This window comes from Molossus molossus, unplaced genomic scaffold (assembly GCF_014108415.1).
Source record: "Molossus molossus isolate mMolMol1 unplaced genomic scaffold, mMolMol1.p scaffold_m16_p_7, whole genome shotgun sequence".
In the NCBI taxonomy this organism is placed as follows: Eukaryota; Metazoa; Chordata; class Mammalia; order Chiroptera; family Molossidae; genus Molossus; species Molossus molossus.
Genome location: NW_023425401.1, coordinates 109,212,009 through 109,237,077, shown reverse-complemented (window position 1 = coordinate 109,237,077; position 25,069 = coordinate 109,212,009). Strand labels below are relative to the sequence as shown.

General features: G+C 62.8%; 1 protein-coding gene across 7 annotated transcripts in view; it reads right to left on the bottom strand.

Moving 5' to 3' along the window:
• Positions 1-356: 356 nt before the first annotated feature.
• AGAP3 (ArfGAP with GTPase domain, ankyrin repeat and PH domain 3) overlaps positions 357-25,069 on the bottom strand; it is a 50,540-nt gene continuing 25,827 nt past the window's right edge. For 2 of the 7 annotated variants that reach the window (XM_036247140.1, XM_036247144.1), the window contains exons 5-18: positions 24,907-25,048; positions 24,477-24,611; positions 24,208-24,335; positions 22,672-22,830; positions 19,529-19,621; positions 15,026-15,130; positions 9,622-9,790; positions 6,196-6,315; positions 4,478-4,615; positions 2,663-2,817; positions 2,489-2,579; positions 2,099-2,321; positions 1,189-1,444; positions 381-1,027 (exon numbers count right to left, since the gene is read on the bottom strand). In XM_036247140.1, coding sequence (XP_036103033.1) covers positions 827-1,027; positions 1,189-1,444; positions 2,099-2,321; positions 2,489-2,579; positions 2,663-2,817; positions 4,478-4,615; positions 6,196-6,315; positions 9,622-9,790; positions 15,026-15,130; positions 19,529-19,621; positions 22,672-22,830; positions 24,208-24,335; positions 24,477-24,611; positions 24,907-25,048 — 2,115 coding nt within the window. In that variant the 3' untranslated portion in view covers positions 381-826. Of the gene's footprint in view, positions 1,028-1,188; positions 1,445-2,098; positions 2,322-2,488; positions 2,580-2,662; positions 2,818-4,477; positions 4,616-6,195; positions 6,316-9,621; positions 9,791-15,025; positions 15,131-19,528; positions 19,622-19,779; positions 20,685-22,671; positions 22,831-24,207; positions 24,336-24,476; positions 24,612-24,906; positions 25,049-25,069 lie in introns of those variants that run through there. The other 5 variants (XM_036247143.1, XM_036247142.1, XM_036247146.1 and 2 more) reach the window with 5 other exon arrangements.

Genomic DNA, 25,069 nt, shown 5'->3' with positions numbered 1-25,069 from the left:
GGGGGCAGTGCTTACACCCTCTCTTTGAGTGAACTTTGGCCAGCACAGGGCGTGGCAGGAGGTTACTGGATGAAATACTGATGAAGTAAGGCTAGCTGGACGAGTCCTGGGGGTGTGTGCGTAGAGAATGCTGCAGGAAGCTTCCAGAGCTCCTCCTGTCCGGATCCACGGCCGGTGCTGCTGACTAACAGTGCGCCCACAGCAAGAGAGGCCGAGAGACTCACATGGAAGGCTGGGAGACGGCTGGGCCCCAGACTAACCGAGAGGACAGACAGCACAAGCGAGAAGACAGGGCCATGAGGGACAGGAGAGAGCATTTGGGAAGGGCAGAGACATTCAAGGGGGAAGCAAGACCACACACTGTCTGGTTTATTGGCTCATCATACACACACACACACACCAAATATGTACACAAACATAAATATTCCAATGTACAAATTTACATGAGACCCACAGATCCCCCAACCCCCCAATCTTTTACCCAGCACCCCCAACCTGTGCTTTCCAGGTTCCGCTTTGGGATGAAGGCTCCCAGGGGGCTGGCACTCGAGAGCAGGAATCGGTAGGAGGGAGAGGCCCTGCTCCCCTCTCCTCAGGCGCCTCCAGAGGGTCCTGTCCGTTCTCACGGGCACCGCAGGGCAGAAGGCGAGGCCTCTTCAGTCCCCTTGCCAGCTCAAACCCCAGCCACCCCCGCCTCCTGCTCCCCTCTCCTCCTTCCTTCCTCGCGTCCCTGCTTCTCAGTCTCCTTGTCTTCGCTTCCCTCAGTGCCTGCAGGGAGGAGGGCCCGGGGTCTGGAGTCCTGGCCTCTCCGCCCTCCTCCTGTGCCTTAGAGGAGGCTGGGGCTTCGGTGCAGCTCGGCGGAGGCAGCGGTGCCGTTGGCAGGCTCTCTGCTGGGGGTAGGTGCTAAGCCCTCCCCGGGACAGCCGTGCTGGATCAAAATGTCTGCGCACTCCTGGCTGCCGGCGCGGCGAGCGTAGGCCAGGGGAGTCAGGCCCCGGGCGTCCCGGCTCCTCACGTCCACGCCGTACTGCAGGAAAAAGTGTGTTTTCACAGTTGGCATGACAGAGACGTTCTTGGGGAGACACAGGAGAGGTGGCTTCCAAAGGGCTGGGGTGAAACGGGTGTCAGGCCAGGCCGGAGAGGCCGGCTGGGGTGGGGCTGGGAAGGCGAGGGGGGCGCGGGACTCACCCAGATGAGCAGCTGTGTGAAGACGACATTGGCCATGGCGCTGGAGAGGTGCAGAGCTGTCCGCCCGTCCCCGTCCCCGTAGGTCTCGTTCACCTCCTCCTTGGACCCGTGTGCCAGAAGCATCACCAGCAGCCGCAGGTCGTCCTCCACCACGGCCCGGAGCAGCTGCTGCCCCAGCGGCACGTCCGAGCTCGGCAGCGGGGCCAGGAAGAGCTTCTGCTCGTACTTGGCCCGGATCCAGCGCTCCTTCTCTTCTCTGAAAGCACAGGTCCATCGAGGCATGAGCGCGGGCGGGGCCGGGAGGGTGGTCAGGAACGACATCAACATCCAGAAGGGGAACAGGGAAGCAACGGCGGGAGAAAGTGTCAGGGCAGAGAAAGAAGCCTGAGAGATGGGGCACACGGAGGGGCAGTGGGCACGCAAAGGTGTGGGAGAAGCTGAAGGGAGACCGCTGAAGGGAGGCCCCTGGGGGCAGCAGGGATGTAGGGGCGGAAGGGCAGGAAGATTCCAGGCAGGCTTGTGTGGCGGCTTATCTGGCCCTGCTAGAACAAAGGGGACAGGAGGCAGTGCTGGGGGCCACCACCACCCTATCTACCACCCATTCTCCCCATCTCGGAGCTCGGCTAGGGCCTTCGCACCACAGTGCAGATAGGGCCCTGCGCATGCGCCTCCTGCTGGCCCCCTGACCTGCTGATAACAACTCAGAAAGGGCCTGTTGTTGTGCGGCGCCTGAGTGACAGGCAGAGAGGGGGAGGGGAACCCCAAGGGGCCAAACTGCCAAGCACAGCAACGGCCAGTTTTAACCCTTCTCCTACTGTCACAGCCACGTGGCACCATTCCCGATCATCCCCAAACAGGAACACTGATGTCCCCTCCCTCCCTGGTCAACTTCAGGGTGCCATGTACTCACCTGCACGCATCAGGCCCTGGCTTCGCATATCCATCCAGGGCTCCCTCCCAGACACTATTGGCCAGGGCATTGCCCATGGCTGTCATGACGGCCAGCAGCTCAGGTGGCCAGTCATCAAGGTCAAGGGAACGGACCCGGGACAAGTGAGCCCCGAGATGTCGGTGGGTCCCTGAGCACTCGATACACATCAGGGCACCCAGGTTCAGGCTGGCCCAGTCTGGATCTAGGTAAGGAGAGGAAGCACAGTGAAGCCCACAGGCAACCCGTGAGACCACCCGCGAAGTCCTCCTCCTCCTCCCTGCCCTCCTCCCGGGCCCACCGGAAGCCTCTTGTCAAGCCTTCTCCAAGCCACCCCAGGCCCAGCCCGGCCAACCCGGCCCTGCCACTCACTGGGGGCGTCGCAGTCGATACAGAAGCTGTTGCCACGGACGGTGCGGACGGCCTGCACGGCCAGAGCCGCATTCTGGTGCCCCAGTCGGGTCTGCCACAGCGGGAGAGACAGGGGTGGCCGGTCAGACACGGGGCCACCTCTGGATCCCACCCCACTCAGGCCTCTGTGCCAACCTTGTCCTTGGCGCTGCGGCAGCCCTGCAGGCTGGCGAGGATCTGGGCCTGCACGCTCTGTACCCACAGCTCCCGCTCCTCCGCTGTCGAGGCCTCGAAGTGCCACGTCTGCCCGGTGAGGGACACCACCACAAATTCAAAGGACTCCTCCGCCTCTGTGGGGGACGCAGCATTTACCACCGTCACAGCAGGCACACCCCAAGACGTGCCACAACTCCACTCACCCCCTGCTTTCCTGGCATCCACCTTCCTTCCCCCACCCCAGCCTCCAGGACCGCGTTCTCCAGGGCAACCTGAAAGGTGGGAGGGAGTAAGCTTGCCAGAGTTTGTGGTGCCTCCGCCCTCCATTCCTAACCACCTGTGGAGCCTGGGTGAAAACAGAGGGGGGCCCAAGGTTTCAGCACAGCAGCAGTGGGGCTGGGGATCAGAGAGGTGCTTCCTGGAGCAACAAGAGCCGAGTATCTGGAGAAGGATGCGGTGGGGTGCGAGGCAGCAATGCTGGGAGAGGGTGGGCGAGGCGGGTGTGGGCACTATCCGTACATGTCAGCTGCAGCCGCCTCATTTTGCAGCTCATTAAACCCAATATTCCTGATGGCGTCAGCGTGGGGCTCCTGGGAGCTGGGCCCCTCCCCCACTCCCCTGGCATACACAGACAGGAAGGGCAAGTGGATGGGGAGAGGAGAGGTTTGCGCTACGAACGGGGATGTGTGAGCAGACAGGGACCTGAGGACATCTGCAGTGACAGCACTGTGGGCTGGACTGTGACCTCAGGCAGTGTGGTCCAGCTGTTCCCAGTTCTCCCTCAGAAGACAGCCACAGGAATCTCGTTCCCAGTGGTCACTGCCCCACGGGTGAACAGTTCCTAACAAGCAGTGAGAATGTGTTGTGGGCTCTGGAGAGACAGCTCGGGGACCTGTTGGAGGCCCAAGGCTGAAACCATGGCCACGTATTCCGCCCAGGGCAGCCTCTCGCCTCACGACACATGCCCTAGAAGACGTCTGCTGGACCCCTGCTGGGCGCCCTGGACAGAACTGCCTTCCTAGAAGACTGCGCCTTCTCTCCCTGCGCTCAGTTCCTCCTCACCCCGCCTTCAGCCCAGCCTTGGAGTTGTATCACTGCCATCCCTTGGGGCTCAGTTCCCTGGGACAGGTGGACCCTTTACATGAACGCCAAACATCATCCATCGCACACCGGGGTGGCTGGCAAAGGTGGCTCTTTCCCACAGAGGTCGTCTGTCCACTTACCCACACTCCTAACCTTGACAATCAGAACAGAAATGACAGACTAGGCGTCAATGTCAGAGAAATTCCAACCACTGAGTAGAGGGACGTTCTGAAGACACTTTAGGAAAAACCGGAGAAGTGGTACTAAGATGGACAAAGGATGATGTGAGAGGGCCTATGGAAGATGAGGAGCTGGGATCCCTTAGCCTGCAGCTGAGGAGAGACTCAGCCCATCGGTCCACATGTATTAAGCACCTACTATGTGCCCAGCATTCATTAAACTCAATGGGTGATACAAGAGACACAGAAAACAGGTCCCGCTTTTCCGCAAGTCTTGTAAGAGCTACTGGAGTAGCCGCCTGTGGTCTTTACCTTCCACGAGAATGAGAGGCAAAAGCAAGCTCACGTCTTCACAGAGAGGGTGAAGTTAGGCAGCAGGAAGCGTTCCTGACACCAGGTGTAGATTACCAAAGGAAGTGGCGGAACTCTCACGGGGACTCACTAAAGTGCTGAACCTAATACTTTCAGGGTACTGTCCCCAATTCCCACTGCCCACCTCCTGTGCCCCAGTTTCCCTCTGGGTCCCCCTAACCTTCGGCAGCACTGTTGGGGCCGTCTGGTCGGGGGGTCCCGGTGCTCTTTTTCCTCCAGTGCTTCTTCCGGTTGGAGTGGGGAGATGGGGGAGGCTCCAGCTTGGGGCTGGAACCGAGCACCTCAGCTGGGCCACTGGCTGGGGAGGGGAGAGTTGGAGAAGTGTGGGCAGAGGGGAGTGTGGGGGCAGGGCAAAGTCCTGCCTCGCGCCCCTAGGAGCGCCACCCTGGGTGCGCGCCTGCCCAGACAGCCCCCAGTCTCACAGCCTGCCAGCCCGGGGGAGGAGAAGGTGGGGAGAGGAGAACAGGAAAGGCAGGCAGAGCAGAATAAAGGTGAAGTGGGAACGTTGGCTTCTGCGCCTGGAGGGGTGGAAGGCGGCCCAGGGAACTCAGGGAGCTGAAGCCCCAGCAGCTCCGCACCAAATTTATCCTCAATCACACTCCCCGCTCCTCACAATTAATAGCAGAATTAGAAACAATCAGGGAGCTGCCTAATTACTGTCAATTAGAGCGCGCTAATCAAGCTCCCGTCTCCCACACCCCGCCCGGCGCTCACCACTAAATGTCAAACTTCATTAAAGGCAGACACGCTCCCTCCCTCCCTGCCTTCCTCCTTCCAGACTCAACAGAGGGGCCCCATCAAGGCCCGGAGAGGCCCGGGGATGGCGACCGAGGAAGGGCTCTGGCTCCCTTCTCAGGCCCTGCACTCCCTCCCTCAGGGACTGGACGTGGGTGGAGCTGGAGCTGGACGGATCCCCAGTGCTGTGGGTGCCCACTGCCTTCCTCAGAGCCCAAGCCAGGGGGCAGCACTTCCCTGGGATGGGCAGCCCGGACAGGGCAGCCCTGCGAGAGGCCGGCGGGAGGCAAGTAGGGGGAGAAGTCAATGCACAAGGCACTACTGCCCAGTGGGGGTGGGGGGCAGGGGGAGGCAGGTTTGCCTGGGCTGCTGCCCACCCCCTGGCGGCCTGGGGTCTCCTCCCTCTTACACCCTCACTTGGGAAAGGAGGGCAGAGTCGCACCCATTTTCCTTGAGACCTTCCGAACTGCTCCCAGGATCTGTGCCCAAAGGCTTAGAATACGGAGAGAGTAAGGAGAGAGAGGGGCTGTGTGTGTGTGTGTGTGTGTGTGTGTGTACCACGCGCGCGCACACAGAAGAGTTGAGATGCAAGCAAGGTACAAAGATGGACAGAGGGAAGAAAATAAAGAGCCAAGGAAAGAGGAGGGTGGAATGGAGGAGAGGAGGGTGGTTTTAGGCAGGGCGAGGCCTCAACCTGTCCAAAGAGGAGAGGGGACGGGTGGGGACACTACCTGTCTGGACAACTCCCTGGATCCTGTCTGCGGGGGACCACCCCCCTCCCTGCCGGCAGTTGCCACCTTCAGAAGATGTTTAAAGGCCCCAGCCTTCAACCTCCCTACTCAGCCCGCTTCCCTGCCCCCCCGCAGTGAGGCTGATGAGCTGGCTGCGCAGGGGGCTGATGGGCTGCGGAGCTGCCACCAGCGCTGCCTGGGGCCAGCGGCGGGCCGGCAGAGCCGCTGCAGAGGGAGGGTCTTCACCTGGGGCAGGAAGCTCACTGGAGATGGGAGAAGGGTGGGGCCTTTACACAGGCCCTGAGGGCTCCGCTGGGCCCCGCCCCTCGCCTGGGCACCATCCAATCAGAGCCACCCAGGCCAGACACAATGCATGCCGCCTTCCTCTGTCCCCTGGCCAGGTGCTGCATACCTGGGGGCAGGGCAGCGGCCTCACTCCACTGGTCGGCGCTGGAAACGGAGCAGGAGCGCTGGTGCAGCCCCTCGGGGCGCGGGCCAGCCCAGGCCGGACTGCTGGCTGAGTGGGGGGCACCTGGGGAGGGGGAAGGGTCAGACTGGGAGGGGAGGCCAGGGGAGGTGCACATAGACTTTCCTGGAAACAGGGCTGTGGGCACAGCCCGAGACACTCCAACCGGAGGCTGACCAGAAATTAAGGGGTCTTGGGTCCCAGGTATGGGGCCAGGCTTAGTGGGGAACTGGAGGCATCACATGGGCCCTCCGCGCCTTAGGAAGCAGCCAGTTCCAGACTTCACGCCCCTCCTCTCTGCATGCACAAGGAGATGCACACCTGTCCCTCCCTAGCACCCAGAAATGTGGGCAGTGGTACTGACACCCCCATCATCTAGCCGTGATCCCCAGCCCCTCTCTCCTGGTGAGAGTCCTGCACCCTACATTCTAGTCCACACATGCCATCTGCTTTGCCTCAGTGTTGCTGCCATTCTGACGAGAAATAAGTGTATCAGATTCAAGTAATTATGTCTAATTAGTATTAGTAATTATCCTGTTGGGCTGGAAAATATTAATCTCTCGTTCCCCATCAGGGAAGAGCAGCAGAGCCGAGGGGAACCGAAGGCTCCAGGAGTGCAGGCCGGGCAGGTAGGCCACACGCGCCTCAGACACAGTGCCTTCCCCCAGGCACTGAGCCACGTGGAGAGACTGCTGGGGACAGCCCGGGACCTCAGAGCCCGTGACACTAAGGGGCCTCCACAGCCCTCTTGCCTCGGTCCACCTAGGACAGGCTGGGACAGAGGCCAGAGGGCAGAGGCTGCAGGAGGTCTCAGCATGAGTGGGCCACACCCGAGGGGTTTGACGGAAAGCAGGACCTGGTTAGGTGTTGGAGGTTAGCATGGAAGCACAGGGCCTGTGAGCTGGACAAAGCTAGAGAGAGCAGGCAGCAAACACAAGGCCGCAAACCAGCCCTGCGAGCACACAGGCTGTTTCTGGAAACCTGGGGATGGGAAGGTCTGAGCAGAAGCCACTAGAAGGAGAAGGGACAGACCAAACACCCTCGTCCTCTGGGGACAGCATGACACCGAAAGGGCACGTTTTGTGTTTCTCTTGTATGTCATAACACCCAAGGCAGGACCAGGCACACAGTAGGTGCTTATTAATACACACGTGGCGCTGAAACTGCAGTTTCCAGGCCCCCCAAGGCAACGTGCTGACCTTCCTGTTCAGAATCCCGCCCCCTCCCGCTTTGGCTTCAGGTCCCTGCAAAGCCTTTCTCAGGGTCAGGAAACCTTCCAGGGGAGCAGCTCAGTTCCTAACTTCTCAGACACCTTGCTTCTCCCCCACCTCCTTGGTTCCAAATCTTATTCCCTCCTCCCCAGCCCCACCCAAAGATCACAGGCCCACCTTCCCCAAGCCCCCAACCCAAAACCCCAGGGAGGAAAAAGTACTCTCCCTTTTCTTTGTTAATTCTCCCCTCATTACGCCTGCAATCCCACAATCAGTGTGCACTGTAATTGTCGAATTTGATGCTAATGATTAATGAATTAAACATGGAGCCATCAATTAGTCCTCGGAGGATAATTCTGCATAAAGCAGCGGATAATGTAATTACAGTAACAAAGATAATGAGATGTTAACATCGCCCGGTGAGCGGGAGACATGTGTGAGTGTGCACGAGGTCGGTGTCAGCGTGCAGCGGAGGGGACGCGGGCTTGGGTAGATGCTGGTCCACGTGTTCTGGGGATGTCGGCAAGGGGCTGTGGGCGCTGGTAATGATGCAGGTGAGTGTGATGCGTCTCCCTTCTGCTCCCCAGGCGAAGCTGTCAGGGCTCAGGAATGTGACTGAGCAGAGGGTCTTGTTTTCCTCTCTTTGCGGTAACAGCCCAGCTTCTTTTGCTACCTGCCTTTAAGGAAAGGTTCCCCGTCGGGGCACTTACACTCCCTCCTCCTCTGGTACCATGTGGGAAACCCTGAGCCAGAGCACAGGCTGGCACTCACTGTCCCCAAGCAGCTCTGGGAGAGCTCCTTGGGCCTGACCTCCAGCCCCCTCCCCTGCAGCCAGGGATTCCCTGCAACCCTGACCTACCCTCCAGGCACTGCACTGGGGCTGCACATGGCCTCCCGTCTTTACCATTGAACCGGACGCTCCCCTAGTGCACCCCCACAGGAGCCCCCCCCCCCATGATGAGTGCTTGTCTTGCTTGCCTTAGCTTCCTTCCTGCCTTGTCCACTAGGGCTCCCTCTGCACAGCTCAAGGGCTTCTTTCGCTCAAGGGCGGAGGGCAAAACATAGCTTTTCAAGTCAGGAACACAGTTCAAACCCCAGCTCTCCCCCTTACTGTGGGATTTCAGACAAGTTTTGTAACCTCTCCGAGCCCTTATTTCCTCACCCGTAAAACAGGATGACCTCAACTTCACAGAGCTGGGAAACAGGGTGCAACATAGACTTCCTGCCCCTGGCTCTCCTCGCTTGGTGGACGGACGTCAGTGCCCCCAGCCCCTCCCAGGGCAGGAGCCCGGTGCTCAGGACCCTCACCTCAAACGAGGAACAGACTCAGGAGACTGTCATCCCACCTACTTCCCTTGATCCGAGTTGCTCAGTGTGAGGCCTTATCAGCACTTTGAGTGGGGCAACTCTTCAGGCTGTGTCCCATCCATTCCAGGGACTAAGTGTCCCAGCCCCGTCTACTGCATGTCCACTGTGGCCAGCGGAAACACCCACATCTGTGGGGACGGCAGCTCCCCCATGCTGAGAGCTAACCCTGGGGCAGGGACACAGCGGCACCCAGTAGGTCAGGACAGCCGGTTCCTAGGCCAATGACCTAGACCAACACTAGGGACAGGCCTTGGGACGCAGGGTCCAGAAGCCAAGGTAGGTCTGGGGCGAGCGGGGGAACCCTCCACAGCAACGTGGCCTACAGCTGGAGGGCCGAGGGAGGCAGACGGCATCTCGCCGCGCCCACAGCGCCACCCGCAAAGGGGAGGACAGGCCGAGGAAGAGCTGCCCCCCCCAAGCTCAGACTCTGGGCGCTAGCTCTCCTTTCCAGACCGTGGCCACGCTGCAGTCTGGAGAGACCCCACCTCTAGGCTGAGGACACTGCCAGGTGGGCCCAGGCAGCAGCTCTGTCCCCTTCCAGCCCCCCCCCCCATGGCACGTGTGCCCACGGTCCTGCCCCCACCATCGCCTGCCTTGAGACAGGGTCCCAGGACTGCTGAAGCCACCGGTCAGCATGAGGCTCTCTGGCTGCATTCTGCCCTCCCCATCGGCTGCTACCTCTAACTCCACCGGGCAGCGTTCCCAGACCCTCTGGGAGCCCCCAGGACCCCGCTGAGGAGCGAAGCCCCCGAGCGCCCTCCCCAGGCCCCGCCCACCCACGCAGCCCCCTCACCTGTGCCCCCGCCCAGCTGTGTGTTACTTCGATCCAAGGCCAGCCCGTTGGCCCGCGGGCTGGTGCCGGGGGCTGTGGCAGGCGTGGCTCGGGGCAGGCGCTTCCCTGGCACCTTCACGGTGGTCCGCAGCAGGTCGATCTCCTTGCCGTGGATGTTCTGCATGTAATCCTGGGGCATGTGGGCGGGACAGCCGGCCGTTAGGACAGGTCCTTCTTCGGCAGCTGTGTGTCTGGCACCGACCCTCTCGGCTCCTAGTCTGTCTCCACTGAGCCGCCTCGGGAGGCACAGGGAGGGACAGCTCGGGGGTAAAGAGGACTGAGTCCCACGGAATATCCCCAAGTCTGATGACACCTACATCGACATGCTGACCGCATGCAGCTTGGGGCTCAGCCAGGAGCGGGGCAGAGTCAGGGGAGAGAGAGGGGTCTGGAGCCAGGAGCTGAGGCTCAGGCCCCCTTCGGGGCGATGGCTCGGGAGACAAAGCAAAGGAGGCCAAGTATTGGACACGATGGGATTTAGGGCCAGAGGGCCCATGTGGTCAAGAGGAACCGACAGACTCCCCAGGAGGCAGGTTCCCCCGATTCTGGGTGGCTGGTCACCAAGCACTTCTGCCTCGTTTGCAGAGGCTCGCCCACCGCTTGAGCATAGAGAACCTTCACAGTCCAGAACAGCCCCAGGGCTTAGAACAGCGCCTCACAATACTGTCGACCAGTTCGGGGAAGCCTTGGCTTCTCTCTGCTGTTCTTAGAAACAGACAGCCCATGGTGTCACGGATGCGGGTGGGCCCTGTCTACCAGCATAATGAGGACACCATCATCATCATCACACCCCTCCCGCCGGGGGCCAGGCAGCCACTGTGCCGTAACTCTATATTATGCACCTCACGTAACCTCCACACCACCCACTCTACAGATGAAGACACTGAGGCTCACAAAGGTTGATCTGCCCCAAAGTCGCACAAGCAGAAGGTGGTGGAGCCGAATTCAAGCCCAGGCTTTTCCGATTCCCAAGGCTATTCACAGAAGGCAACTGCCTTCCACTCTGCCTTCCAGTCAGACCCAGAGGGACCCGGAGAGGGAGCTGCTTGGTGCTCGGACCCCTCCATCCCTGCTGCCGCCACCTCGCCCGGGCGCCCCACGGGGGAACGGCCACGGGGGCTGCAAAACAAGCCCTGCCCCTGGGTCTCCACTGGGCCCAGCTTTTCCCATTGCTCTGGTCTCTTCTCCCCGACGGCAGGTTCCCGTGTCCTCGCACAGGGGTCCCTGAGAGCAGAAGCCAGGTGCAGACTCCCCTTGATTAGGCTCGGCATCAGCGCCTCTTCCCTCAGGAGCACCTCTGGGACGCTTGCACCCGGAGAGCGCCCCCCGGCAGCACAGCGCCGTCTCAGACACGGCCTCGGGGCCCACCCTCCTACTGTGCGCCCGCAGATCTCTGTCCCTCAGGCCTTCTCCTGTCTCCTCACCTCTCAGCTCCAGGGAAGAGCACAGTGTCCTCTGCTTTAAAAAGAAGAAAGACAGGGGTGCTGCCTCAGGGAAGCAGGGGCTGCCACCACTCTGGGAATGACTGAGAGGACATCCAGTGGAAAGGGGTCACCCGGCCCCAAGGAGCCAAGAGAACGTGGGAGTTTCCAGTCAGGAAGAGGAGAACAAGGAAACTGCACCCAAGGCCAGCGTCCCTCCTGCGCTTCTGTCATTAGGCTGGATGTCACTACAGGATGGGGACCAGTGGGGGGACCATGGGGAGGCCTGGCTGGCCTGTGGTCACCTTTTATTCTCCAAGCAGCTCTGACCCCCTCAGGGGCAGATGGCCTTCGGAAGGCCCGGAGGGGCCTGGCCGGCCGGGGAGGAGCAGCCCCCTTCCCTGTAGCACTGGGCTGAGTACATGCCCTCTTGCTACCGCTCAGTCCTGTGCGGGACGGTGCTGCCCCCAAGGCATTCGCTTCACGCCTCAGAACCACGGACGATGTCACTGAGCAGTCTGCACCCACGGAACACCCTCTGACACTCATACCCGGCTCTGCTGAGTGCTGCCAGGCGTCTGTCCCCAGCACTGAGCCTCGCCACGGTGGCTGGGAAGGCAACGAACTCAGGAGCCCCTCTGCCCACTCTCGTCCCTTCTCCAGCAAACTCAGCCCAGCGTCCAGTGTGTGGCTTCACTGTCTCGGCCCTGCCGCCTCCGAGCCCCAACACCCCACCGACTCGGCTTCTGCACATACTGACCGAGTCCCCTCCTGTACTCATCCCGGGTCCCTGCACACAACCACATCTTGGACCCGCTGCTCCAGACAACTGTCAACAGCTGGCTGGGCCAAAGCCACAGCTGCAGTCCCTGTCCTTGGGGAGGGGCTTGGTCTGCTCTAGTTCACAAGGAGGTCACAGCAGCCGCAACGGTTTTCAGGCCCCGTGACAGCCTTGAGATGCCCGGGCTGGGACGTGGCAGGAGAAGCTGACCCTGTACGCCAACTACAAGAGCTGCCCGAAGGGACTCTTCGAGCCAAGGAGCCAGAACCTGCCGTCATCTCCGCCTCTGCCCACAAGGGCTCTCTGCGCTGCCAGGCCGGCTCCCGGGCCATGCCGCGGAGAGCCGAAGCCGGAGCGCGGCCCCAGGAGCAGCAGGGACAGAGCGTCAGGGCGGAGCGGCGGCGTTTCCCTCCGTCAGCAGAACGGGGAGCGCGGCGGTGGCTGTGGCGGCGGCTGCTCAGGAGAGCGGTCACCACGGCTGCCTTTATTACCCACCATCAAACAGCAATTTCTTCCCCAGCCTCCTCGCTAATTACCCAGCCAGCGTTCTCATCTCGTTTTATTACTGGAATTAACAACGAGTTCAGAGCGTGGAAAGCTATTAAGATGTGTGATTAAGCCACATTCAATTAGTTTCTACAAACAATTTAATTGATGTTGCAGATAGAATTAACAGAAGGTGATTGTGTGAATGGCTCCGCTGGCTGCAAAATGGGGGAGGCTGTGGCGGGCTCTCTTGGGCCAGGCAAGGATCGGGCACGAGGCCCGAAGCTTGCCCACCAGCCTTCCTCTGCATGGCCGTCCCGACTCCCCAGCCTCCCTGGCCTCCTTCAGCAGGAGAGTCCAGCACGGCTGCCTGCGGGTCTCAGGCAAGAGCTGTCCTGGGGGGAGCGGGCTGGAGTCCCCAGGGGTCCTTCCTCTGCAGAGCTCTGGGAGGGCGGCGCCCAGGGAGGCAGGGTGCCCGCTCACTGCTGGCAACCAAGAAGCTCGCTCAGGTTGGGGAAGACGGCGAAGGGGAGATGGAGGCAGGTGAGCCCGCCGCACGTGCGTCTCACGGCAACCCAGGAAGGAAATCAAGACGCAGGAGGGGTGGCCCGAAGGAAGCAGTCTCTGCTAGGACCAAACTCGGGCCCTGTTCCCGCAGCCGCACGCGGGGCCCTGCCTTGGCTGTCACTCAGCCTCCCACCATCACCACAGTCCTGAATCTCATTCGTGTCTTCTGAGCGAGACGAGAAGTGCCTGCAGGACCACCTGCGTGTGCCAGCTCCTCCTGGCATCCAGGGTAGGGGAAGGACAGGTACTCTGACCCCAGAGCCAAAGGGCAGCCAGTGAAGAGCTGACAGCCCAGGCTCTCAAAGGAGCTGCCCACTCCACCTGGTCCCGCAGCGGGGACAGCAGCAGCCTGGCTGAGGCCTGGCGTGCTGGGCCAGCACCGACACGGGCCAAGGAAGCAAGGACAGGACGGTGAGCCCCTGCGATCCTGTCCCAGGGCCCTGAACACTAAGCTACACACAGTTCAACAAGCATGGTGCTGGGAGGGGCCCCCACCAGCCCGGCCCACCTCCTCGGGGCGGTAGGTCAGGGCAACACTTGCCCAGATGCGAACTTTCAGGCAACTTTCTCAGCCAGCCCCGAAGGGACGTGCTTTTGGCTCAAACACACAGCCTGGGAGTCCTCTAGTCCAAGTCCCGGACCCAAGGCTTAGCTCAGCCACTGGCCAGGGGACTGACCATCCAGCGAAGCCCCCTGAGCCTCCGAACAAAAACCACTCCCTCACGCCTTCACCCCACCTTCCCAACCCAAACCCTGCACCGCACCCCCCCCCCCCCGGCTCCCTCCACAATCTGGGGCCTGGGGACAAGCATAGGGGACAGCACAGTGCCAGCTAAGGCAGCATGAAGCAGAGAAACAAGTAAGAACAAAGCAAAGGGGACAGGCTAAGGGCCCCCGCCCCACCCCCACACAGGTTCCGAGCGCATCTCCTGGGGGCTCAGCCCCAGCCTGGGCCTCTGTCAGCTGGAGACTCTGTACCTGCAGCCGCCCGTGACTTTCTGAGACCCCGTGCCTCAGTGCCAGTGCTTCCCTAGTAACCCTGTGCACTCTGGTGTCAGCGGCTCAGCGGCAGGACCAGGTCTGAGTGTGAGGAGGAGGCCGGAGTGGGAAAGGAGCCTTCATACTAAATAAATCCCCACGGACACCTGAGTGTGGCCCCTCCTCCAGCCGCCAGGCCTGCTGGCGCCGGCTCTCACCCTGTGGACTAAGGGAGACCAGGGGCAAATGGTCTAATTAGTGCTGTCCCCTGGGCCAAGGAGAAGGGCCAGTGCCAAGGACTCAAATATGTGCCAGGCTGGGCTCCAGCCAGACCGGAAAGGGACTGCCCCCCGGTCCTCCCCACGCCGGGCCGCCTCCACGTGCTTCAGGGCCCGGGGACCGCCAGCCCCTCTCGGCTGGGGCCTCCCTGACGCCCTGCACAGATCCAAAGGCAGGCGAGGGACCCTCTGGGGCAGGCCCTGGGCCTCTGGGCCGGGGGTGGGGCCGGCCCACATGCTGTGCTTGAGGAGCTTCACAGGAGAACTCATTAGCCCCACAGTGGGGTGGTGACAGAGATGGATTCTGGTGACAGCTGTGTGCTGGAGCCACGCAGTGAGGGGAGGGGGAAGAAGGAAGGGTGGGGAGCCACAATCCACAGTCATCGCAAACCCCCACCCCGCAACAGGCCATGCACCTTCCAGGCCCCTCTAACCACAGACAACGCCACCTCCCTCTCCTACCGAGACGACCTGGCCAAGTCCCCACGCCATTCTCCAGCGCTGCCTGCCCTGCCCTCTAGATCTGCAGCCCCAAGACACCTGGCTGGCCCAGTCGGCACCCCCAACTTTAGCCACTCTGTGTAAACTGACCCCATCAGCTCTTCAAATCGCTAGAATATAGGATACAGGACCTGAGTGCCCGCACCAGCCCAGCCTGGGTTACACGCCCAGGGGAGAGTTCTCTCCAGCAGGCTCAGCCACACTCAGAGCTTCAGCCCAGGCCTGGGTCTTGGGACCTGTGCAGTTCCCAGACCACCAAGGGGAAGTCCTCCTCAACCCAAGCAGGAGTGCACCTGAACTCACGAGGGTCCCTCCGTTCCTGCCCCCCCGCGCCCCGCCCCCCTTGGACTCACGTGCAGGCTGGGGTGGTAGGTGAGCAGCCCGTTGTCACAGAGTGTCACGTACTTCTTCTTCCACTCCTTGTTCAGGGACTTGCCACTCCGCTTCAGCAGGATGCCCTGGGGACAGAGGGTGGATCAGAGGCAGGTGCGGCCCCCAGCTCCCAGAGGGAGAGGTGTCCTTCCTCCCTTCCCGCCCGCCAGGCCTCTCCAGGGACACCGACACTTCCGGTGGGCCCTGGTCTACCCTCTGTGGTGGCCCCAGGTTAGGACAGAAAACTCCCCTAACCATCCCCAGAATGCCCAACTCCCCATGGTAGGCAGGGGGACACCCCACCCTAAAGGCCAGCAACCCGGTTCCCTGTGGAGGCAGGTGGGACACTGAGCACGGAGGTCACATGAGCACGAGGACGGATAAGGGCTCAGGAGAGCAAGGACTGCTGTGCTGTGTTCACTGACACTCAGCACCGCGACCACGCCTGGGACACAGCAGACACCCAGGACGCCTCTGGCAGTGGGCTGGGGAGAAGCCAGCCGCGGCTGGGAGCGGGACGGGAAACCACATACTCAGGCAGCCTTCGCTGCCGTCCTCTCAGGCCAACCCTGAGGGCGCCCGGACCGCTTCTGGCTCTCCCTGAAACAAGACTGTGAGGGGGTGAAGGCAGCAGCTGGGGTGGGGAGAGGACAGCGTGGCCCTGAGTGCACACAGGTGGCAGATTCCCCGGGACCAGCATCGCCCCCGTGGGCCACCTCCTCCCGAACTCAGGAGGGCTGAGAAGAGGCCGTGCTCTGTAGATGCCTGGACGAAACTCCTCCAGGGGGACAGCCACAAAGAGCCACAGACTGGGGGCCACGCAGGAACGAAGTAGGATCGGCGCGGCTGAGAGAGCAGAGAGCAGGAAGCACTCTGCGTCTATCCCAACAGGTGTCAGAGATGGGGGGAGGGAGGAAGAGAGACAGACAGACAGACAGACACTGTAAGGGCTTCTCCTTTAGGAAGGGAGGGCCCTGCTCTAAGACAGGAAAGTAGGGACTAAGAGATTCAGGTGTGATGATGTCACTTACGTGTGGAATTTAAGAGAAAGTAAGCTAACAGATCAGATACAGAGAACAAAGTAGTGGTCACCAGGTGGGAGGGAGTTGGGGGATAAGTGACAAAGGCAAGGCGTTAATAAATAGTCACAGGGATGTAAAGTACAGCAACCATATTGTAGTAACTATGGACGGTGTCTGGGAGACACGAGAAAATATCATCTTTGTAAGGTATGCAAATGTCTAACCGCTATGCTATACACCTGAAAATTATTTAATACTGAATTTCAACTGTAATTGAAAAACTTAAAGAGGTTCAGGTGTGAGAAAGCAGGGGGTCTCTCCAGGATCAGCTATGGCCCTGAGGGAAGAGGCGGGGGTGAGCCCGGATCCCATTACATCTCCCCTGAGTTCCTGGGAGTACAAGGCTCAGAGCAAGACCAGCAAACTGGTGATCTGGGATTTCCAGCCTGACCTCTCCCCCGGGGGGGCCAGACCTAGGCAAGGGCCCTCCACTCGCCTCTCACTTTTCTTTCTTTAAAAAGAAAAAGATCCTCACCCTAGGATATTTTCCCATTCACCTTCAGATAAAGTGGGAGGGAGAGAGAAAAAACATCGATGTGAGAGAAACACATGAACGGGTTGCCTCCTGCACCACCTGACCAGGGCCTGGGACGGAACTGCAACTGAGGCGCGTGCCCTTGACCCGAATTGCATCCGCGACTCTGGTCCGTGGGCTGATGCTCTAACTGCTGCGCCACACCGGCCAGGGCGGTCCTCCCACTTTTCAGTAGGCACTTCGCATCCTCGGTACCGCTCCTTCCTCCCTCCTCCTCCTGCTGCGCCCCCAGGAGACAAGGTGGAGGACCGGCCACCGGAGGACACGCCCTGGTCCCCATCGGCCTGAGACCCTACGCTCACAAGGTGCTTCTGAAGACACGCGGCGGTGACGGGGCCTTCACACCCTGGCAGGGCGGCTGGAAGTCAGCCTGGGAGGCCTTGGCAACCTGCATCTGGGGGTGGCACCCGTCCCCTCCCAGGCCTCCCCTGCCTCCCAGCCCTCCCCCCAGTCTCATCCTGCTCCCCTCGGGGAGGGCTGGGAAATGGCCTCCCGGCTCCCCTGCAGCTTCCCCCTGTCCCCCAGCCTTCGCTGGGAGGTCCCGCAGTGGCCTGTTCTCAAATTGCGAGAACCCAGGCCCTGCCCTCTCTCCCGGGTCCAGCCCCAGCCGCCACCAAGGGAAAGGGAGCGGGCTTTGCCCACCCGCCCCTGCTGCCACCAACCAGTCCTTAGTATCGAACAGGTGATGCCTTTGCCTGGGCCTCAGTGTCCCCTGCAGCGCGGATCACGCACGGCAGCCCCCCTTCCTCCGGGCCGGAGCCCGGGAGTCCCCAGGAGGCCTCCGGGGAGGGGCGGTAATGAGCTCGTTAGGCTGCAGCCGGGGCGTGGGAGGAGCGCCCGGCTCGCGGAGAGAAGCCGGCGAGGCGGGGCCCGCGACCTGCCGCCCACGCCCCGCCCCTGCCGCCCGCGGCCGCTCGGCGGAGAGCAGGGCCCGAGGCCCGCTGCCCCGGCCGCCGTGCGCCGTGCGCGCCGAGGAGGGAGCCGGAGCGGCAGGGGTTCCCGCTCCCGCCCGGCCGGCCGGCTGCGCACGGCGGAGCAGGAAGCAATCTGGGGCGGAATGGGAGCGGTGCGGAGGCGACAGCCCCCAGAGGACCCGTTCCCGCCGCCGCCTCCCTCCCAGCTCCGCCAGCCGGCTTAATTGCGGAGTCCGGATTGATTGGGAATGCAAATGGCAACTGAAATGCAATCTCCACTCCCAGCAGGAGCGGGGGGGAGGGGAAGGCGCGCGTCGGGAGACCGACGGGACGCGGGAAGAGGGTTGGACGGCCCAGGGCAGGGGGGGGGGGGAGCGGAAGAAATGGCCACCCACGGGGCTGGGAGACGCCTCCACCCCAACGGCAGGCACGCCCCCACAGGCCCGGCGGGATCCCTCGGCGTCTGCGGCACCTGCCTCTAGCAGGCAGGGTGGTCCAAGGCCCGGGACTGTGCTGGGCTCTTTCCCCGCAGGAGCCGCCCTCCTGCGGGACCCTGAGGTTTAGGGGACCTGTAACACCCAGGCGACCTAGCTGACTGCCCGGGTCCAGCCCAGGGGCCCAGGTGCCTGTTCACAGGGCTTCCCCTCCATGGGGGGGGTTCAGGGAACAGACACATCACTGGCCACCTTCACCCTAGACAGGAAGGGCTTGGGAACCCGTTCTCACTATTTATTAAAAGTTTGTGTGTACACACACTCAGAAAACACCTGTCCCCAGGCAGGGAGAGCTGGTCCTCCGGGAGCCCCATAGCCTGGCTAGAGCCCCACCCCTCCCCAGGCAGGCGCTTGGTTTCCACAGCCCCAGGGACAAGCGATCACGGGGCAGCCAACAGGTTTGTGGGGACCTACTGCTGCTGCCGCTCCTCTCAGCCTTCTAAGCTGCCCCCCTCCCCCACTGACCCAACTAGAGCCCCGACATCTCAGGAGGGCTGAGGCGGAAACAAAGGATGTTGAGCCACACAGTGTCCCCATTCTGTCCTCTGAGACCCTGACACACGCCCTGGGCTCTCCATTCTAAATGGACCTTCACACATGAATTCTGGTCACACTGCTCATGGGCCCCAGGAGCCCCAGCCTGGAGGGTCACACCTGACCACGGGGCCCTGGCCAAGCTGAGCTCTGGTGCTCTGACCACACCAGTCTCCTCTGTGGTCAGAACCTGACAACACGCCCCCGCAGACACGACCTCTCTAATCACCGGCTACAGGGTACAGCAGACTGACCACCAGGCCATGGCCCCATCCTCATGGGCACCTCACCCTGCAGACTCCTGCCCAAGCTCCGGAGGGCCACCTCCTGACTCCACCCTTGTCCAGCCAGCAGTTCTAGAGCCCTGCCCAGCACACCTCCACCTCTGCACAAAGGCACCCCCAGCATTCAAATCCTTTCCAGCAGAGGGACCCACAACAGGAGGTCTGGGGGCCCTGACAGGCAGTGACTTAGAAAGGAGTTAGGGAGAGACACCTCAGCTATGTTTTTTCTTTACAAATGAACAGAGATTCGTATGGGTAAGATTGCCATCAACCTAGGGGAAGCCCAGTCCTCAGTATGCCCTTCAGTGTGTAGTCAGGGCAGGCAGTGTGTCTCTTCCTCCAGGTCACCCAACTCCCGAGCCTCCAGCAGGAGCGCCACCGAAGACGGCAGGTGGTTTTCTGCTGCCCCCTGGTGGCGGTGAAGAGGTACCGGCGAAGCCCAGAGAGCGGGCTATGCCCGCTGCAGGCTAAAGCCACAGTCTCAGACCAAAGTGCGGCTCCCGCTCCCCTTCTCAGAGGTTAGTCCTTAGCAGAACCCCGGGCCTGACAGGAAGAGGTGCCTGCCTCGCACACCATCGCCCCTGCCCCAGAGTCCCAGAGAAGAACCACCGGCTAGCGTGCCCTGGGCGAGGGGTGCTGACCTGTTTAATGGGGATGGCCCGGCCACTCCCGATACTGTCCACCTTGCACTCGGCGGCCTTTTTCTCCCGTTCCAAGTCGGCACCCTTCCGAGACTGGAAGAGAAAAGAAGAGGCATGTTAAAGGGGCCCGGGGCTGCAGGGGACAGCTGCCCACCTGGGGCCCCCAGCCCTCCCGCCCTCCCTCGGCCTGGACAGGTCCTAGCAGTGGGGCAGGGCCGGGGCGGCGGGACCGGGAAGGAACTGAGACCACGAGTGTTCCAACGGGTTTATTCTTACACACGGCACCACACAGAGCAGCACAGGTTACTGAGCCGGGACCGCCCCTTACAAAAGAGCAAGGACACGGAATACCGAGGGCGCGAGAGGCGCACAGCCCAGGGGCTGGGGTGTAAGAGAAGGGAAGGGGCCAGGAGAGGTGGACAGTGGCACTGAGGAGTGGCCAGGAGCACAGGGCACGACAACCGGGGAGAGCAAAGTCCAGAAGTGAGCGGGCAGCGGCCCGCCTGCGGCACAGACACCACGCGGCATGTGGCACCGAGCTGGTCGGCGTGGCCCAAGGGGCACAGTGGATGGAGAGAGAGAGGAGAGAGGCCAGAAGAGGCCCTGCACCCCTGCCAGGCTGCTGGGGCAGAGCCGCCCCAGTGCGGATCCTAGGAAACGGGGAGCCAAGAGGGGAGAGGCAAGCGGGGGCGGTGCTGGCGTCCAGAGCAGAGCAGGAACGCAGAAGTCCATGCAGGAGGGAGCAGAGGGGGAGGGGCGGGAAAGCTCCCCCAGGAGCAGCTGGGCCGCGGGCGCTTGGACACCCCGCCCCTCTGGGCCTCGTTGCCGGGCTGGCGTGGGGCCGAGCTCCCTTCTTGTCCATGCAGCGAGCCTGGCGCAGCGTCCAGCCGGGCCTGGTCCCCGGCAGCCCCCAGCCGCGGGCTCCAGCTTCCTAGCCTTCCCTGGGGGTGGGGGTTAGTTACAAAGGCTCCTGTGGGTCTCTGGAGTGGGGAGCACGGCGGCCGCTTCTCATCTGAGAGCAGTCCCAGGGCCCGGCCCGCCTCCGGCCCCGCACAGGGGAGAGTCCAGAGGTGCTGTGTCACCACCTGGTCTTCTAATTTGGAAGGAGTTGGAAAGGCCTTTTTGTTGATGAAAAGTTGGAAACAGTGGCACATATCTGCAAATATCGAAAGAATAAAGATTTTGGCAAGTTATACTCAAGCCCCGCATAAGCTGGTCAGCGCTGGTGAGGGCAGAGACCCAGGTGCCTGGGGAGAGACGGCAGCGGGTGAGAAGGAAGAGGCGGGGAGGGGGCGCGGTCCATCCGGGCCGGCCGTGGGGATCCTTCGGGCCACGTCCCTCCTGTTGGTCCCTCCTGTTCGTCTAGGCTGCCAGGAGCCAAGGACGCAGGGGGGCAATGTTAGCAGCACAGGGGGCACAGCCGAGGAGCAGGGAAACTGGGCCCAAGGCCACCGCCTGGACTCCGTGGGGGCCACGCCCTCTGCCCCTTGGGCCCAGGGAGAAGGAAGGTGGACGGGATTGCTGCCCTGGGGGGTGCAGCCTGCCCCAGCCAGACTGGCAAGCTGAAAAGGCCCCCAACCACCAGAGGGTCCCCGGGAGCCCAGAGGGGCACACCCGCGAGGCGGGACCCGGGGTGAAAGTGGCAACCAAAATGGGTGCATGGAGTCATGGGGGCACTGGAGATGTCAGCAGCCATGGCCTGCGGGGGGGTCGCAAGGGCACCAGCCCCAGAGCAGGCGTGGTTCTGCCAGGGAGATGACGAGGGGAGGTCCCGAGACACACCCTCAGAGACGGGGACATGTCTCGAAGCTGCCTGGGGACAATGGCGCAAGGGAGGTCACCATGGAAACAATGGAAGGGAAAAATAAGGCCGCCACCGTGAAGATGGAGAGAATGAAGGGCCCGCGGAGGGTGGCAGGCGGAGGCAGCACCGTGCAGCAGGCAGCAGGGGCACAGGGCAGGAAGCACGACGGGGCCACGGCGAGGCGGCCGGGAGCCGGGCATGGCGCGGACAGAGGCGGCGCCGGGCGTGCGGGCCCAGCAGCAGAGGCGGTGGGAGGTAAGAATGGTGTCAGGGAGCAGGCACGGGGTCACCGCCCACACGGGCACCCACGGGCTCTGCAGGGGCGGCGGCAGCAGATGCGGCACAAGCAGGCAGCCCAAGGCCCTGGGAGGCTCGATGGGTGTGGACAGAAACGAGTCTCGGCAGGGTCAGGGCTGGGAAGTGCAAAGCGTGGACAGCTGTCAGCAGAGGGTCTCGGCATGGACAGGGGGAGCGCGCGGCAGGCACGGGACAGAGGCAGGCAGACGGACTGAGCGGAGGTGCGCTGGGTGGGGCGGAGGCGAGATGAATGGGCGAGGCCTGGCCTGGGAGCACTGGCCCTGCTGGGCGGGTTCTCGAGAGCCTGGCTGGGGCGTGGCCGGGCAGCAGGACCCGGCCAGGCTGAGAGCCAGGCCCTGACGCTCAGAGAGAGGCGCATGGAGTGACGCAGAAGGGCAGGGCGATCTCCTGAGAATCCACGCAGCAGCTCACCCACCTGTGTCTGACCCAAGATCCTGGAATGGTCCAGCCAAATCCCAGCTGGAGTGAGCCCTAGGGGTGGGCTGTGTCAGATGCTAGGTGGTGGTCCTGACAGACAGCAGGCTCAGGACACCTAAGAGCTTAGAGCTGGGCCAGCAGTGAGAGGCACGTGGGCCCCGGGCCTGAGGTCGGTGGCCTCTGGGGGTTGAAGGCGGGTGGTGAGGCACAGGCTGGGGCCTGGGGAAGGCGTCTGAAGCTTTGCTGGACTGGCCGCGCGGAGGGCGGAAGCATGATGGAAGACAGAATGCGGACAGGAGGCCTGGGCCCTGGCTCTCGCTCTGCCGCTCGCCCTGTGTGGGGCCCTGATGCGCAACATCTGAATCCAGGGTGTCAGGGCAGTGAGTGCAGACGCCCCAAAGCCTGCAGACTGGCCGAGAGGCCCTGAGGTGGCCAGGGAGAGGATCGGTGTGTGCGGCAAGGCGGGCGGGTCCGAGGGGTGTGCTGAGGGCTGGGGGCAGTCTGGGGGAGACTGGGGCACCCTCAGAGCCTGTGGAGATGTGTGTCCGTGTGGATGGAGCTGCGGCGGGGTGGAGGCGGTGAGGGGCGGAGCACGGGCACGTACCGTGAAGATGTTGGACCGCCGCTTGGACTGCTTGCGGATGGGTGTGGGGGTGGAGGCGGCAGCGATGGTCTCGATGCGCAGCTCCCGCTGGCTGATGCTGGGGGTGGAGGGGACTGAGGACGAGTAGTCGCTGAAGGCGCTGCCGCCGCCGTTCGAGGCCTAAGGACAGAGAGGGCTGCTGAGGACGGCTCTGCGTGGGGTGCGGGGCAGGCAGCAGGCGGGAGCCCAGTGTGGGGGGAGGGGGGGCTGCCGGGGTTCACGGAGCAGCAGGGGGCCACGAGCCCCTGCAGAGGACACTCAGGAGGCAGCACGGCCAGGAGGCCGGCGGGATCCAGCCATCACCGCGCGGGGCTGCCAACTGTGCCAACCAGGGAACTCATTGTGGGCAACAGCTAGCAAGTCAGTCAGTGGCTGAGGGAGCAAGTGAACTGTGGAGTCTTGGCTCACGGGGGGTGTGACACGAGGTGGCAGGTCACCCTGGCTGGGACATATGTCAGGGACGTGGGAGACCGGGGCTCGTAAGGAGTGTGTGTGACGGGAAGGGACGGAGAGAGCTGCGGCCAAGCACAGAGCAGAGCTCAGACCACTGTCAGAGGCGGCGGCAGGAGGGGACAGCGCCGGGAAAAGGAGGGAAGGCAGAAGAGATGACGAGATGGGGACAGAAAAGTGCAAGCCGGTGTCCGCGCCAGGGGTCAGGACCTGGTGCCCCTCGCACTCTGACCTCCGCCGGGAGCAAAGGAGCTGCTGCGCCCCCACCCACCAGAGCCCCCCGGGCAGGCCCGGTGCATCGCGTGGGCTGCTTCAGGGACGCAGCCGGGCTGCCCTCTAAGACGCCAAGGGAGGCATCTCTGAAAAAGCAGCCAGGCTGCCAGCGGGAATGGTGGCCAGGGTGGGCCCTCTGGACCACTCCACCCGCTGCGCCTGTGATGGCCCGGGGCTCCCTGCAGCGCAGGGGACAGAGGGGAAAGGCACTCACAGGAGGAAGCCCTGGCCCGTAGGCCAAGGGCCGAAAAATGACCAGGCAGTAGGCCGGGAGGTGGATGGGCGTCCAAGTGGAATTACGAGAGGGACGCTGGCAGGACCTGGCTCAGAAGCACCGCCCGCACCCAACCTGGCGCAAAGGCCACTGGTCCCTCCGGGGCAAGCACTGCCCCTCTAAACTCAAACACTGACAGGGCCCACGGGGGCCGCTCACTCCCGGTTCTGCCCAGGGCTGGCCCCCAGCAGGCCCACAAGAACGCCTCTGCCTCCTGAGTCTGCTCCATGGGCAGCGGCTCCGGAAACAGCCCTAAGGGCGCTGACCGCAGCGGAGGGGCTGCAGGGTGGAGGGGGGCGAGCAGGGGTGGGTGCTAGCAGGAAGGCAGTCACCACAGGGGTGCAGATGAGGCCAGGCCAGTGGCACAGCTGCAGGGAACCCTCTCAAGCCCTCCGCAAGGCAGGAGACCGGATGAGAAGGGGACAGGCAGGCAGACAGACAGCATGGTGAGGCAGGGCCGAGCGCGAGAAGGCGGCGGGACACGGGGAGGCTGGCCGCACCTGGTTGATGTGCACGGACGGGATGGAGGCGGCGGACACTGCCGAGTGGCTGGGGGAGTTGGGCAGTGACTTGCAGGGCCCGATGGCCAGCTGCTGCTTCTTCCGCAAGGCCACCACCTTCTGGGCCACTGCAGGGGACAGCAGAGTCAATTACCCCTCTGGGGAGAAGGGAGAAGCCCAGCTTAGAGCCGCCCCCCCCAGGGCACACAGCCCCGCCGCCAGAGGGCCCTCCTGACCGGCTCGGGGAAGCCATCCCGCCCGGAAGTTACCGTCCTGGAAGACACGCTCCACATTGAGCCCGTAGGTCGCGCATGTCTCATAGTAGGTACAGCGCTTCAAGTCTGTGGACAGCTTCCGGGCCCTGCTGTCATCGATGACCCGGGGGTTTGCAGCGCTGATGGCATCTGTGGAGGCGGGAGGGCGGGGACTCAGCCTGCAGAGAAGCTGGGGTGCTGAGGGGGAGGGCCTCTGGTCGGAGGGGTGAGCACAAGAACACAGGAGGCTGGCCTCGGTCCAGCTGCTCAGTTACTTCATCTCAAAACACATGGACCCGATCGTCCCAAGGATGGCAGAAGGCAGCTGGGGCAGATGCGGGGGTATGGAGCCAGGTGGAGGTGCCCGTCCAACACGGGGCAGAAGGTGGGGGCTGGGCCTCCTCACACCTGCCCACCGGGGAACCAGGCCCGCGGGCGTGCTCACCCTGCGTGCCCACCAGCACCATGGGCACCTCGCTGGCATTGCGGAAGCTGCAGAGGCGCAGGAAGTAGTTGTACACCGTCTGGAAGCTGATCTCATCCTCCAGGCTGAACACAAACACCACCGCGTCCACCCAGGCAGCAAACTGGGGGGTACCGAGCACAGT